We start from the raw sequence: 16,954 nt of genomic DNA on the forward strand, positions 1-16,954 counted from the left end.
TTCCAAAATCCCTGTACATATGTCTAAATGATAACTTACGGAATGAACAATCTTTTATAAACACTTATAAACAGAATTACTCAACAAATTACAAGTACATTAAGCGGAAGTATGTTGGAACAAATAATGGCATCCAAAGTCGATAGTGGTTCTAAATGGTAGTACGAATATGATGACATTCGTTTTGTGTCAACAACCATAAATGTCAAGAAAATCAATAAATACATAGTCTTGGGTAATTTTGAATTTTTTTTTTTCTAATTCTTAGATAATTTTTAGCAGTTGATTGTCATGAGATTCTCCGTCACAGAAGTCCTATGGCATTGGATTTCAGGGAATTTAGATGCCTTTCAAATGTTTTTGATTCCATTCTTTATGAAAAAAATCGCAACAGGCTTAGGAAAAAAGAAAAAAAAAACACTAAAGCTTAGTTTCAAACATATTTAGCTGTGATGAGACCTTTCATCATGTCAAAAGTGTTGCCATCCGGATGTACAATCATCATTTTTCCACTTTGACGACTACGAACTTTCAAAAATCCGTGACGATCCAGTCCACGAATTACAGCTTTTTCATTAGTATTCGAAATAGTTACTTCTTCTCGACTACAAATGTCCAAAAGTTAATTCAGAATGAAAATCCAATTAAAGTAAGTTATTGAGGGAGGTTTTTTTCTTTTAATTTCTGAAGAATCATTTTTTTTTTTTTTTGATTTTTGAATTAATTTTCTAATTTCTAAATATGAGTTAGGACTCAATTTTAATTTCAAAAACTGAAAATTCCATTTAGAAATGATATTTAACTATTTATTTCTTCATTATTATTAATAATACTCACTAAAACACTCCACTAACGAAAAATCTTAAAGCTGTAAAATCGTTGGTATTATATATACCTGTGTAGCCAAAATCGATAATAATGCTTCAAAAATGCATTCTCACCCTCATTTTCATATAAATCAATGTAATCTGCAAAATATCTAATTGAAATTCTTCATGATAACATAACTGCATGCTGACTATGACTTGTTATCATTTTTGAAACTATGAAAAAAAAAAAGGTTTAGATGTCCATAATTTAATTACTTGCATTAATCACTAATTAAATACAACAAAAGATAATTCAAAGAAGAAACTGGTAAAATATCCTAATCTATATCGCTTCCTATATCGTAAATTAATTATACTTAGTTCAATTCATAAAATTTTTCTATTCTCTTATACTTCCTAGGCTAGTATTACTTCTCCATATTATCTGAAAATATCACCAGAAAAAAAATATATTGAACTAAATTACAAATGAAAACAACAATATAACTTACATTGAAACTTATTTAGGGTATTAGCAATGTAATCCTCTTGACGTATCCTTAAATCTGCAGGTAAGAAATCATTAATGCAGGCAGTTGGCTTACTGTTAGACAAATTCAATCCAGCACCTATAATTGTAAAAATAATTTGAACCAAATTATATCAAATATAAATGTATGAAAGAATAAAAAATCTCAACAAAATCCGATCTTTTTATTTCATCACAATATGATAATAGCAAAAATTAGATAAAGTTAAGTACAGCAAAAGCTTATCTGTGATTATTTCAAGGAAAACAAGAAAATCATCCCATCCCAAATATATTTCAATTTAAACAATTACCAATTGTACAAACAGTTCTGTCATTAATTGTTGTAGCATTGACAATTAAACCACCTAGTTTACATGTTCGACCATAATAAAGATCATTTGGCCATTTAATTTTCAACGGAAAATTCTGCAATATATTTGATTAATACGACTATATCAATTTTTTAAATCATATTTGAGAGTTAGATTTCCAGCAAAATTTTGCAATTTTTGAAATGAAATTTTATCGATTTAAAAAGATTATATTCTGGTATTTCATTAGAAGAAAGGGATAGATATTAGACATGAAATAACATAAAATGAGAAAAACATTCGTTTTTATAAATCATTTTCCACTGCAAAAACTTTTAGCAAATTTTATATACCTCGTATACCTAAACTATATGAAAGAATAACAAAAAACATTCTCTATGGAAGCATACAATTTCAAAAGTGATACCAAAAGAAATTAATATTTTCATGTCCAAATCTTCCTAAGTAACAAAATTATTTTCTGATATGATAACAATCTAAAATGATAAGGTCAGTAGAGATAAATTTTACTAAATGTCCCACTAATCAGTTTATCATCATCATATAACAAGTGCTACAAGTGTGATAGAATTCTGGCATTATATGAATGACAGAAGAAACTAAACTGAGTAAAATTAGCTACTAATTTTAGATTTATACCTAACAAATAACACTAAATCCTTCTAAAATTATTTAAATAGTAAATTTAAAAGATTATCGCAAAGATAAGTTAGAAGATAAAAAAGTATGAAAAGGAGTAAAAATTGTTGCTATCTTGAATATTTTATATTTGAAAGATAAAGAAAGAGACAAATTTTTTAGTTCAGTACAATCATCTATTATCATTACTGATTTACAAGGAGATAAAAAAATAAAAATCATGAAAAAAAATTTCTTGAAATTAGAAAAAAGAAAAAAAGGATTTCCAAAAATCAAAAATATATCAAATTTTATTACCTCTAATTCCTTTCGAAGTGAACAAATGCCACTGACAATTGCAACACAGAAAATATGCTGAATAATGCTAATATTATTATTAAGAGACGATTCAGGTGACAACATGTAATTAACTGTAAACATGGCACATCCAACCGGACTAAGCCATTGATTCCCTGATCGACCTAGAAATAATACAAATGATTGCTTTAAACCAGAAATCTCTCTTACATACATACAACTTTAAAATTTACCAAGTTGTAACACAATTTCTAAAATACAAGTAAAAATTACGAGTTTTGATGAATGATTTCATTTATCTTCCTTTTCATTCATGGTATAAATACTAGTAATTATAGCTATTGTTAAGAAATTAATAATATTAAAATATACCGAAATTTATTTTTCACCAAATGATTCATTGCAAAGTTTTATTCTTCTTTGAATTTTAGTAAAAAATTAAATGATAATGTCACTCTAAACTGAGAAAAAACACAATTTACCCGCTCCTTTGATTTGTTGTCGTGCAACGATCACAATAGGCTCTTCCGGCATTGCACATGCCAAACTAAAATAGGAAATAATAATGAAGAAAATTATCACTAATTCTTGGAGAATTATTGAATTAGTTAAATGGAAAATTGTACAATAAACAATTCAGTTTCTAAACTTTGGGATAGTAAAAAAAAAAAAAAAAAAAAAACTACATATATCTATCAAACATCAAACTTTACAATAAATAACACAAATGCAAAACTTTACGATGCTGAACTAAATTCCAAACTTTATAAGAAGCAAATTATTGTAAAATTAAATAACATGATAGTCAAATTCCCAAATATCGAATTATTAAATCATTCAGTACTAAATAATTAGCTATTGATAGTGGATGCATTTTCAGATATAATAGGTAACTGATCTTTTTTTATAACAAAGAGTACATTCAATTGGCGTCAGGAATTTGAGTAACTTAAGGATTATATTACAATGGTTTGAGTAACTCAAACTTCAATAAATCATATGGTACTCAATAATTTTGAAAAAAAAAAAAATTATGAAATATAAATTTAATCATATGTTTCGATATTTATTAGTTAAAAAGAATGCATTTTATAAAAAAAAATTTTGTTTTAAAATTTCACAACTCAGTGTCACTATCTAATATTAAAATAAAATATAAATTTTTTTTTTTTTTAAACATAGAAATAGATAATTTTTTTTTAAATATAAAAATAGATATTTAATTGAAAAAAAAAACTGAAAATTTCATCAACCTCTTTCCAATATCCATTGTTGTCTCACATACTGGAATGTAAAGTAAAGCTTTGCCAAGTCTCACAGTTTTAAGTCTCCTATAAATTCATCCATCATTTGAATTACATCGTCAAACAAAAATTTCAGTCTTTTAATAAATCAAGAAAAGTGCAGAAAAAAGAAAAAAAAAAACTGAAAGATTACTTAAAATAAATTTCATCATCAAAATCATGTAAATGTTCTGCCCGTGTTCGAACTTCAACCGGAAGTAACTTGTTTGAAACCTCTGGTAATGGTCCATGCTTGTTGATTTGTTTAAGCAATAGTTTTGGTTTGCTACCGAATGGTTCATTGAAATGCATACCCTATAATGAATTGTGTAAATCATTAATTTCAAATTTCTTTAATTGCTTAAACTTCTTTGGCATTTGTTCATGAGATTAAATTGAGCAATTTAATTAATATCTCACAAAAAAAAAAGAAAGATGCAGACAATAAATTCATAAATAATTAAGTACAACAATAAATTAAACAATAACATTTTCAATTAAATAACCATCATAATTATGCAGTATGATAAGCTTAATTTAGCCAAATATCTAATTCACTAAATAGATAATTTTTTCAAAAATTTTAGTTATTTTTTTAATAAATTAATTAAAGTAATTTAATAGTTGTTTGTAACAAACATATCATTAACTGTCACTTTTTTTTTTTTTTTTTTCGATTCACTATAAAAAGTTTAATTAAATTAGCTAGTTTGAAAACAATAACATTCTTAGTTAAATAACAATCGATATGATTATATAATTTCTCAAACATATAATAACTTACTTCCATATCCCATGGCATTCGATCATATTCACAAATAAAATATCCAGGTGTAAGAGATGGTACTGCTACATTTGTTGTAATTTTTATGGAAAGACGTGAAAGAGCATCAGCAATAAGTGTTGAACCGGAATGAAGTAATTGCTCACTTGTCGCATCACTAAATAGAGCACTAGCACGTTGCGCTGCATTTTCCATATATAACAAAAGTGGACTATCTAAAATTAAGTAAAGGAGAAATTTTGAGAGAAAGAAACAAGTGATATTATATAAATTACAAAAAAAAAAAAAAAAAAATGATATTATATAAATTATAAAAGAAAAAAGAAAAATTATTATAAAATAAGTAACAAAAACGAAAAAAGAAAAACGTTATAAAATAAACAACAAAAGTGAGACAGGTTCAAAAATTAAAAAAATTTCTAATAATTGAAACTTGGAAACACAAAAAAAAGAAAAAAAAAAAAACAAGGAATAAATGATAAATGAGAAAGAAACAAACCTTCAGTTTTATATAGCACAACAGAATATTTACAACTACCAAAGAGATCTTTTGCATGAAATGTTTGATTTACCTGAAAAATTTCCAATATTTAGGTATTATTAGATCAGTTACTCCATTTTGGTCTTTGCTCTTTCATATTAGAACTTTCAAAGTTTTGTTTTACTGTATAATATCATTTCAATACTCATTTTTCGCTTCTAATAATAACTTATTTAATTTATGACAATAAATGAAGTTACATGATGTTTTTTTTTTTCCTTTTTTTTTTTTTTTTATTTGAATTTAAAAAGGACACAAAAAGTGGAAACTCAGTGGCATAATGATGAATGAAAAAATTTTAAGTGATGAGCTTAATGACCAATCATATCTCTTCAAATCCCATAAAAAAGTGCCAAAGAATTTAACTCAGCTACGCTATAATAATCTTTCGGTATTTGAAATCAATTGAAAAGATAAAAAGCTCATCAGATACACATATCTCGTAAACTTATCCATAGTCAAAAAAAAAAAAAGAAAAATATAACCTACAATGATTATCACTAAAGCAAAATTGATATAATCAGTTGTTATCTCTACACTGTCTATGATATCGATGAATATTCAAGAATTTATCAGATAAACCAAAAGAATGAACCTTAATCGGTATTTAAAAGCAAATTTTTTTTTTCCGGCAAAAGTACCTGATTATATGTCGAAGAATATGAAAACCGAAAAAAGATGGATTGCAAACTTTTTTTTTTTTTTAAACTATCGATAATTTTATAGCTCCATCGTCTCATTTCCTATATTCAGCTGTCATTTCCGAAATTTAATTTAGAAAAAAAAAAAAAAAAGGTGTGCCTATATTAAAATTATAATAAATTGAATTTTATATATCTATATATTAAAATTTAACATAACATATATATGTATTGAAATTTTATTCAAATTAGCATACAAATTTTTTTGCTAAAAACATTAGTGTTTTTTAAAACAGTATTTAGAAAAGTGCTATTATGCTTTATTTTCATTCTTTATGTAAATCACACCTAGAAATATTATTTGAAAAAAGAAATTATAAATTCTACTGTATACCTTTTTCTCCTTATGTAACATTTTTAAAGTCTTCTTTAGAAAATGTTCAAAATCTTTTCCAAGTTTCTTTGACTGTCGTTCACCAAATGCCATCTTCAGCAATTTAGTAGTCTTTTTTGAATTGTCACAAGCCGATAAACTTGCCAAAAGCTTATTTTGACATAGGAAGAGAATTTTGCCTGACTGAAATAGCAAAAATTTGCTATTTCACATCATTTTTTTGTCAAAAAGAAAAAGAAAAAAGAAAAGGGAAAAGAAAAAAAAAAAAAAAAAACATCAACGGACTAAAGGAAAATGTAGTCCTCCGAGAATAACATGGAACTTTTTAAGTGCATCAAAACGGAAAAAATTGTTCAATCAAGAAAATGAAAAATGGTTATGCTTCAAGATTTTAAATCATATCCGATTTGTAATGACTTTAGAATTAAAACTTGCTGATCAATTGAATGGAAAATAGAATTAAAGTATCATTTATTTTGCCTATAACTTTATTCAAAATAATAATTATCTTTCATAGTAATTTCTCACTAATAGTTCATTTTGTTTAAGCTATAAAACTATGTAGAAATAATTTTATTGTTTGAAATTTGAATGAAAATTTAAAATATTCCTCTGTCAAAAAAAAAAAAAAAAAAAAAAAACGAAAAGAAAACCTTACACAACTAAAATATTGCTGAAGTCGAATCCAACATTTATCATCCAAATGTGATGTATCAGCTACAATCAAGCATGCAATATTTTGTCCAATCCATGGATGTTTACAGAATGCTTCATATGATAAATGATAAACAGTATGAGTATCAGATGGTATCATCGTATTCAGAGTCTCTAAGATACGATTAAACAAATCATCATTGTCACCAGTAAATACCAAAATCTGTAATGTAAACATGATTTAAACATATATTTGATAGCATCATTGCAAATAATTTCGCTATTCGGCAATTTAAAATTCTTCATCTGGAATCTTTCCCTTCTAATTATTATTATTATTATTATAAGCAAGAGGAAAAATAATTTGTGCATATATTCAAACGCTTGCATAAATCTTATTTTTTAAATATAGAAATAATGAAAGAATACAATTTAATAGAATGGAAAAATTCCATAATTAAATGTTCTGATTCATTGTAAAACTTAAGATTCAACAAATCTTTCAAATATTTAATTATAGAACAAAATAATATGTACATATATATAATTTTTTTTTAGCATAATAACCTTTAAAAATTCACCATTAAAGGTTTCGTAAGAATTTTTCCGCCATCTTTTGCTGTATGCAAATGAGAACCGTTAAAAATTCGAAACATTTTTTTACTCAATAATACTGATTGTTCTTTCGAGCTCAGAAATAATGATGGCGATTGAATCAACGCAGAAGTTGGAAAGATATTATAACAATCTGAAAAAAAAAAAAAAAAGAAAAAAGTGAGAAAATTATTTGAGAATATTATAATAATAAAGAAGTACTAACAATTTTTGGATTAAGCATGGATAAACACTGTAAAAAACTTCTAAACTTAAAAGCATGAAAAGGCAATGCTTAAAAGTGACAAGGACAGACAATCAATCAACAACGGATAGAGTTAAGATGAAATTGATCCAAGAGAGAAATAACTCACTTTCTTGTTGCAAAATTATTTCAGCTTTAAATCTTGAAATTAAAATTTAAACCAAACTTTTCAACCTTAACCTAAATTAATTTGTCTAAAATTATTCTCTTTTTCTGTTCAATTCGTAATTTTCTTTTCACACTAGGAAATGCGAGAAATGCCAACTTTAAAAATGACTGATATTTGATCATTATAATAACAAAACATTCTCCTTCTTTTCGTCATTATTTGTGATTAACTTCATAAATCATTTTATGCAATATTGACAAAATTGGCTGTCTCAAAAAAAAAAAAAACCCAATTTTGCGCTTATCACTGGTCATATCGTTAAAATTGGTACTTATATATTATATAGGTTTATTATGCGAGCAATAATTTTACCAGTATTGCACAAGCAATATAATTTTATGCTTAACACTGATAAGGAATTGTCACAGAAACAAAGCATCTTGAAAAGTGCGAAAAGCTCAAGTGCATAGCACAAAGATAATAATTTTGCTTACCTGTTGCTGATAAAAATTTACACGCACCCTGAAATTTATACTGTGTTAAACTATATAAGAAAATAAGTAATAACAGATATGGGATAGTTACATAATAGAAATGTATAAAGTTCACTACAAATATTTTTTGATTCTAATCAGGCGAATTTCAATTTAAATTGATTGAATTAAATCACCTCGTTGACCGAAGTTGATGAATTTGATTCGTTTTTTTCAGGAGCAATTGCATTTACAATCCTTTTTGAAAATTGCTTTCGCTCAGTTTTACCTATAGATCCAGCATTTGAAGTATTTTGATTTTCAACTTTTCCAATAGCTGTTCCTTGATCTGATCGAATCAAAATCTGGCTAGGTTTCATTTGAACTCGATTTTGGTAACTAATAATCTGATCTGATGTAATGCGATCATCTTTCAATTGGAGTTGAATTTGATCCATTTTATTCGAGATTAAATTCTGCTCGACTGAAGAAGGATGGTTCAGCTCGTTTGGAAACTGATATTTTCCGATATTACAAACATTGTCTTTCGTAAGTTTAACTGGTGTATTAGCATCATCAACGTGTACTGAACTGTAATCTATGAAAAGTTGACCGTTGATTTCTTTCGGAACGACATCAGTCGAGACTCTTGACAGCAAACAGTTCGCATGACCATCCATTTCCCGTAATTCTCTTTTCTGATTGCATAATGAATTTACAGAAGAATGCAACATGTGTTGTTCAACACGAGCAAATCTTGTTTTCGAACCAAACTGTTGACTTTTTGAGTAACTGAAAATTGAAATAATTAAGTGCTAATAAGCCTAAAATTCATTTTCAATACCACCCGCAGTTTGATTGTTTTTGTTAAAAACAATAAAAAAATTTCTTTTTTTTGAAATTAAAAGGAAACACACACATACACACACATACATACATACATACATACACACGCATAAGTATGTCCACACACAAGCAATGTGATATCTGTTTTAAATGATGTCAATAAGTTAAAAAAAAAAAAAAGAAAAAGAAGAAAGAAGTAATGTTTCTTCATAAACAAAGACAAAGGACGGAAAGCATTATAAAACAGAAAGAGAAAAGATGCAAAAAAAGTAAATTTAAAATAAGTTAGTTAGGAAAGAAAAAAAATATTTTTGATATGAAAGTAAAATTTTAATAACATCTAAAAAGTGTTTTTTTTTTTTTTTAGTATGCAATCTTTAAAAGTTTCACACACAAAAAAGGAGAAACATTTCCAAAAAGAAAAAAATTTTCTAATTTAACTAAACTATTTTTATGGATTACTTAAACAAACGAAAAAAAAAAAAGAGATAAAACAAGAAAAATCCGAAAAACAATAAAATTAACAGGAATAGATGACATGCGAAAGAATAACCGGATCCATTTTTTTTTTTTCCCCGATTCTTCTTAATATAATTTTTGTACAATAAAAGAGCTATCTTCATCTATCCATTATTATTAAACCAGTACTTTCATTGTGCATTCTGCCATCCTAGTTGTCAACTTCATGTCAACTTCCATAAAAATCGTACAAATATAAATTATGCATAAAGATAAAAAAAAAAAAAAAAAAAAAAACAAGTACTGAGTTGATTTTTCAGCAGATTCCTGATATATTTGTATCCTTAGTGGAAACTCACATTCCAAATCGTCATGAACCTATAACCAAAGCATGCAAATGATTTAAATTTTATGATAAAATGTAGATACTTGTGAAATGCCACCTTCTGTATGATATATCAACCTATTCTTTTCAGTTTCTTAAAAAAGATATCTCTCTTCTCCCTCTCCCTCCCTCTCTCTCTCTCTCTCTCTCTCACAACACGACTTACATGAAGTGTTTTTTTTTTTTTCATACAATTCATATAGGAAATGAAAATTTATAATTTCTTCAAATTCAACTTAAATAATAACATTGAATAACCTTTTGTTCATTTTATTTTGCTCTTTGAGATATCTGATATAGAATGAAGCAGCTTCATTCAGTACTGTTTTGGTTCGTTCAAGTGAAACAGAACATGCTCTCGATCTCGATAAATTAGATCTCCTAACACATCCAAAGTAGTCATTGTTTGGAGTATCAACTGATAATCTTAAAATTAACATATTTAAATCTAAATTAATTTATTTACCAACTGATCTAGCATTAGTTTTTTTTTTTTATACTTTGCAAAAGAAAAGTTTTGAAGTAATTACTAAAAAATGAACTAATTAATTAATTTCATGAAACAATGAACAACTAGAATATGAGTCTAGGATGATCATTACCATATCCAGAATGATTATTTTAAAAATGTTAACAAATTTGAAGCAAAAGATAACTTTTTCTAGTTTTATAAGGTTTACATTTTGCAACAAAGAACAACCAAATGAATCATTGAAATTTTCATTAATTAATTCTAGTGTTAATTAGCAAAATATTCTATTTTTGGTCTTTTTTTTTTTTGTTATTTGAATGCAATATATGAAAATTTAATTGAATGTAATGAGTGATACATTCATTACATAATATTTCAAATATTTTTAATATTTCAATATTTCAAATATTTCAAATGCATAATATTTCGAACAAAACATTCAAAAAAAAAGCATACATAGATGGAGCAGGAAATCCTTGCCGATTATCATAATGTAATGTTGAATCATTATTATGAAACGATGATAAAACTGAAGAATCGTAAAAATTCCGGCAATCATCTTTATCCATCATACAACTATGTTCTCGTTCATAAAGTAATTCCAGTAATGAAAGTGGCTCTGGTGATAGACTATTACGTGATGAATTTATACCCCATTCGCCACCAAAAAATAAACAATTAATTAACTGATTAATTAACTAATTAATTAATTATTTATTAAGTTTATTACAAAAATCATTTTATTCTCATTCTTTTCTTATATTTTATTCAATATATAGCTGATTATTTTATGATTGCTTACAGTTTCATCATTATATGTGAATGAATTATTAATCAACTAATTTTAGCAATTTAATTTACAAAGGATTTAAACTTTTTTTTTCATGTCCATTTTCATATCAGCCAATCATTTATTAAATAATTTATTTGTTTAGTATGCTACCTAATTCGTCCTCTTATTTTAGTTACTATATATCATTTCATCAATAGAAATTTCGACTACTATTATAAAATGCTAACTAACTAAAGAGAAATGATGAATATTAAGAATTGAAATAAGCAATAGATAAATTAATATCTTTTTGCGTTATTTGTTTTTAGTTGAAAAAAAAAAAAAGAAAACTCCCCACTGTGAAGTACTACTATACAAATTGATAATAATAAAACTTACAACTAAGAGGAGGTGATACACACCTTTGTAAACTGTTACTATCATCCAGTTGTAGAAAAAATTTCGCTGGCAATGTTACCACTGTAATATGTACATTATAAAAGATAAATTTTCATTTGAACACTTGCAAATTCCACTTATAAAACTATCTTTATTAATTTTCAACCATAAAAGAAAAGAAAATCCTTTTTAAGAAAAAAATTTGTTAAATTAAAATATTAAAAAAAAAATGATTTTAAAAGAGAGAATAGTTCTTATATTCGTTCAATACTCTCCAAAATTCTTGCCAAAAAGAAAAATTTATTGGATTTTTAATCACTCATCTATAGAACTGTATACAAAAGATGACCATAGAATAATTATAAATTATCCACATGAACCATCTTTTTTTTTTTAAAAAAAAAAATAAACTTTAGATTCCTTCATTTGAATAAATAAATAAAAGAAGAAATAGAAATTAAAAAAGAAAAAAAAGAATAAAAAAAAAAAAAAAAAAGAATTGCAACTTTCACTAACCTTTCATCATTTTAACCACTGCTTTACCACCAATATCAAATAATATATTCTGTGACCATGCAAAAGCAATATCATAAAAATCATATAATGTACATTCATAAAGGATTTCCCATGGACGTCCACGTCGATGAGCAATTTTATTACATAAATTACCAATCTAATATGAGAATATATAAAAAGATAAAATATAAAAATTAAAATTAAAGAATTAAAGCTAATATTAATTTCGAAGAAAATAAATATAATAAAATCCCTCAATTTTTATTCCTTTTATTATTATTCTCTTCTTTCCTCTTCATTTTCTTAATATTTTTTATCATACAAATAACACTTACAGTACTCTATTGAATTCTATTTTTTTCTTTTCTGTCATATATCAGCAATAAAGCAAAAAAAAGAAAAAAAAGAAAATTAAAGAAGTAAATTTACCAGAACTGATGGTAAACCGGAAGAGAAAATAGTATTACTGATTATGCTTGATTGTTCATCGATGATATCTACTGAATCGGTAACAGTAATACCATCCAAAGTTTCGTTATATTCATCAGTTTTCTTATCCAAAAAAGCAATAAAATGAACACGTGGAATAGAACCATGAATCGGTGGAGTAAATATATTCCAGTCCACAATATCCAATTGTGTCTAAAAAGAAAAATAAAGGTTAAAAAAAAAAAAAAAAAAAAAAGAAAAAAATTAAAACAAATTTTAAAAAATTGAAAACAAATATTATATGTTTTTCTTTCATCCATTTCGAAAAAGATGGAATGTCAGAAAGGAGTTTTCAAATTTTGAGAAAAGTTTTGCTTTGCTTCGATTATTTTTGAGAAGTCAAAACATAATGGATGAGTTCGTTTCAGCTTGAAAATTTGGTGATAAAAATGGAAAATTTAATTTCGAAGTATTAACTTCTGCTTTTTTTTTTTTTTTTTTTATGGAATCTATTTCGAATAAAATATGAGAACGAGATTGTTACATATGAGTGTGAAATTTTAAAACTATGTCATGTTGCTATGAAAATCCAATCAGTGGGAAACATTTCCGTAGTTATACTAGTTAGGGTCATATCAAGGTCATGTGTATACCATCTAGTTTTCTCATACCACACAATTTAAAAAGTTATGTGTAAAATTATCAACAATTCTCAGTAATGTTGATAATATAGTACTACTGCTGTTAAGTTTTGAATTTAAACTTCAGTTCAATTTCAGTTCCATTTTAAATCCAGCTTTAATAATCCAAGCTGAAGGATTTTTTTTTCTAAGAAAATGTTCGTATAATTTCATTCTTTAAAAAAAAATTGAAAACAAAAATTTTATAAAACAGCTTACAGCATCTGACTGAACAACAAATTCCATTTCTTCATTACGATAAATTGGTCTTGTAATAAGTTCACCTGGAAGACATGGTTCACTACTTGTCTTTCTTAGCATATCCACAGTATCGGTTAATCTTTCATAACTGAAATGTTAGCACAAGTTCATTCATTAAGCTAATATTATAAATTAATTTAAAAAAAAAAAAAAAATACTAAACATTAATTCATTCATATCTACAAGCACTTTTTCCAGGAAATAATTAAGCAAATAAATGTTGAAAAATCAAAAAAAGAAAAAAAAAGAAGAAATAATTACAAAAATCTACCTAAGTACTAACTTAACTAATGTAATTAAGTGAACAAATAAAACAAAAAAAAAAGCATATGAAACTAAATAACTTATATAACGAAGAATAAAAATAAAAACAAAAAGTAAAAAAAAAAAAAAAAAAAAAAAAAAAATACTCAATGAATTGAATAAGCAAATAAATAAATAAATAATAAGAAAAATAATCATTCAAATGATCGATGATAAATAGAGAGATACAAACAAGTATGAAGTAAATGAAATATTTTTTTTTTTGTAAAATAATAAAACTAAGATTTACCTTTTTTTTTTACTTGAAGAACACGAAAAACAAGGAATTTTACGACATAAAAGTACTGAATTATGTGAAAGATTCCAAATGAAATACTCCGATAATACTGATACTAATCGTTGACGTCGTGCAAACTGCACTGCAGATAACACAAGCGACCATACAAAAAATATCATTGCAATATTCTGCAAACAGTAATTGTTATACTCAAAATAATTCCATAATATTATTAAAAAAAAAAAAAAAAAAGTAATTTTCATATTATCTTATAAATAAGTTTAATTTTTAGTTTTTTTTTTTTTTTTTTTTTACATATAGCTTAATTTTTAATTCTTTAAATTTATTATTATATAACTCATTCAGACATCAAAAAAATTATACATTTTATCATAAATTTCAAGCAATAATTTTAATAACTTATACTACTGTAAATATGTTAAAGACAAACAAAAAAAAAAAAAAAAACATACTTTTTATGTAAAACTCATAATATCATAATTGAATGGAAAAGTTTAGTTTTATGAGAATGAACTAAAGGTTATTTATTTTTAAAAAGCTATAAATCAAACATTCTTACAATTTTGTTTTCAAATTACATATCACTTTGTCATTAAAATACCATAACTTTTATTACTATTTTCTCTTCTACTTATTAAAATAGAAAATAAAAAGTTTTCTCACAAAATTCACAAAATTAAAATCACATAACAATATGCTATTCAAATCAAGTATGACTATGTTATTTATTAAAACCAACAAAAAAAAAAAAAAAAAACTAGGTTACATATCGATGAAATTAAGCTAAATTAAATATTTATATGACAAAGATTTAACATCTGTCACGTTAATAAACTCACTTTCTATACGAATATTATATTTTTCAAACAATCTAAGTTAAACAATTTAAGCAAAAAAGTAAAAATTAAAAAAAAAAAAAAAGAAAGAAAAATAAACAAAATAATATTTCACTTTGTTGAATTGATAAATTATAAATACTTGTAGCTAATAAATAAATACCACAAGAAACAAATTTCACTGTTCCCATGACAACATAATTGCATAATCTTTATTTATTTAATCTAAGCTATTTTCTATTTATATTAATGCAGTGTTAACTTATAAAATATTAACTTTTAGATGATAATTCAAACACATTCTACACTGTTCACATTAAACATAACTCTTCTTTCAAAAAAAAAAATCTAATCACTGATTATTTCAGGTAGTAAAACTTAAACTTCAAAGTTCTGTCAACTTTACAAGGTTGTTATAAACGATTATGAATGAATACAAATATGTATTAAGAATGAATAAATTAAATGTATTACTTTCTTTGTATAATTTCACTTTAATAAAGATGTACAAATGTCACAATTGCCATCGATTATTACGATCATCAAATATTATTCCATCTAAAATGGATAAAAAATTTTGAAATATATTAAATGGAAATATTAAAATAAACGATGTTAAAACAAAGACAATTGACATTCTTTTTTTTTTTTATTTTTTGCTCATTTTCTGATTATTTTTTTTTTTTTTTGCTCATTTTCTGATTTAAACTGAAGAAAAATTTTTTAATTTAAAAATTAATGAGTATTTCTTTAAGCAGAATCGTATCGGATTAATAAATTTTAAATTGCATAAAAATTTAATAACAAATTTAAGTTATCGCTCTGTAAATATTATTCACCATGAATTTAATGCAAACTTTAAAGTAATCAAAAAAGTAATGAAATGGTAAGTTATAGTTATAACAAAATTTGCTTTTAATCTGAAATTGCTGCTAGCAACGTAAACAACAGTGACAAGTATGACACTTGCTTTTTCTCAAGTTTAATTATTTACGTGGAATTACAAATCTTCATAAATGGCATGATGGTATATTTGTTAGGCAATAATATCCATTAAGTTAATATGATATAAAACATTACAGTTAAATGATCAAATTAAATGAATTTCTAACTTAACGTAATTTATTATTATTATTACTACCATTATTATTATGATTATTATTATTATTATTAATTATCATCATTATTACTGTATCAGTTAAACTTTAATCACATAAATTCTACACATGAACATTCTTGTATAGTTTCAAATTAATTTTACCATAATAATATGCAGAGATATTAGCCGTGAAATTATACAGCTAAAAGAAATTTTGAAGAGATGAATTCTTACCAGTTGAAAACAAGAAGTTTAATTTGTGTTAGTGAAAAACAACTGGGAACGCTATAAAAATGTTTGTTTTTCTTTATTCGATTTAAGGAAATAAAGAAATTCATTTTAACGAAGGAACATTCGAATGCCAGAAATTAAGCAATCAAAGATAAATTGAAAATTTTAACAAAATTATTAGAAAATATTTTCAGGAAATATATATTAAATAATACGTAGTAAAGATAATTGAAGGAAAAAAAAAAAAAAGAGATTCTCGTCTCTCAATACGTTAATATCAGGAAAATTTCACTTTAAAAAAAAAAATCAGTTTGACTTCCGTAAGATTCAGCATGTAACTGATTAATCTAAAACATTAATGAAAGTTTCTAACTTTGAAAGTTTTAAAGGAAAATATAGAGTTTTGGCTTGGAAAAACGAAACGAAAAAAATGAAATTAAGCTTTTTTAAACGACATCTAGACTTTTTTCAGGCCTATTAAAAGAGAAAGTGTAAAAGATAAGAAAGAAGAGAGAAAGTAAGGGAAAAGGCTTCAAATGTGATCAATATTTCATTTTATCCAATGCAAAAGAGAAATGATCTCTAGCCATTAAAAAAAAATGAAAAAAAAAAATAAAATAAAATAAAGAGTGAAATAAGAAAAGGAATTTTAAAAATGCA

The 16,954-nt window shown here is 24.8% G+C and overlaps 1 protein-coding gene across 1 annotated transcript; it reads right to left on the minus strand.

Annotated features, from left to right (window-relative positions):
* Positions 1 to 433: 433 nt before the first annotated feature.
* Bma-bpl-1 (biotin--acetyl-CoA-carboxylase ligase family protein) lies at positions 434 to 14,286 on the minus strand (the record flags this gene model as incomplete). The annotated part of the gene is made up of 22 exons (XM_043078111.1): positions 434 to 605; positions 896 to 968; positions 1,322 to 1,438; positions 1,653 to 1,767; positions 2,610 to 2,773; positions 3,092 to 3,156; positions 3,863 to 3,940; positions 4,047 to 4,207; positions 4,677 to 4,891; positions 5,176 to 5,248; positions 6,253 to 6,435; positions 6,911 to 7,129; positions 7,488 to 7,654; positions 8,369 to 8,396; positions 8,545 to 9,139; positions 10,296 to 10,463; positions 10,966 to 11,139; positions 11,704 to 11,761; positions 12,197 to 12,353; positions 12,626 to 12,838; positions 13,525 to 13,654; positions 14,120 to 14,286. The coding sequence occupies 22 exons, from the start codon at positions 14,284 to 14,286 to the stop codon at positions 434 to 436; spliced, it is 3,492 nt and encodes a 1,163-aa protein (XP_042934045.1).
* Between the last annotated feature and the right edge of the window lie 2,668 nt (positions 14,287 to 16,954).

The sequence above is a fragment of the Brugia malayi genome (assembly GCF_000002995.4).
Source record: "Brugia malayi strain FR3 genome assembly, contig: Bm_v4_Chr2_contig_001, whole genome shotgun sequence".
Taxonomy (NCBI): domain Eukaryota; kingdom Metazoa; phylum Nematoda; class Chromadorea; order Rhabditida; family Onchocercidae; genus Brugia; species Brugia malayi.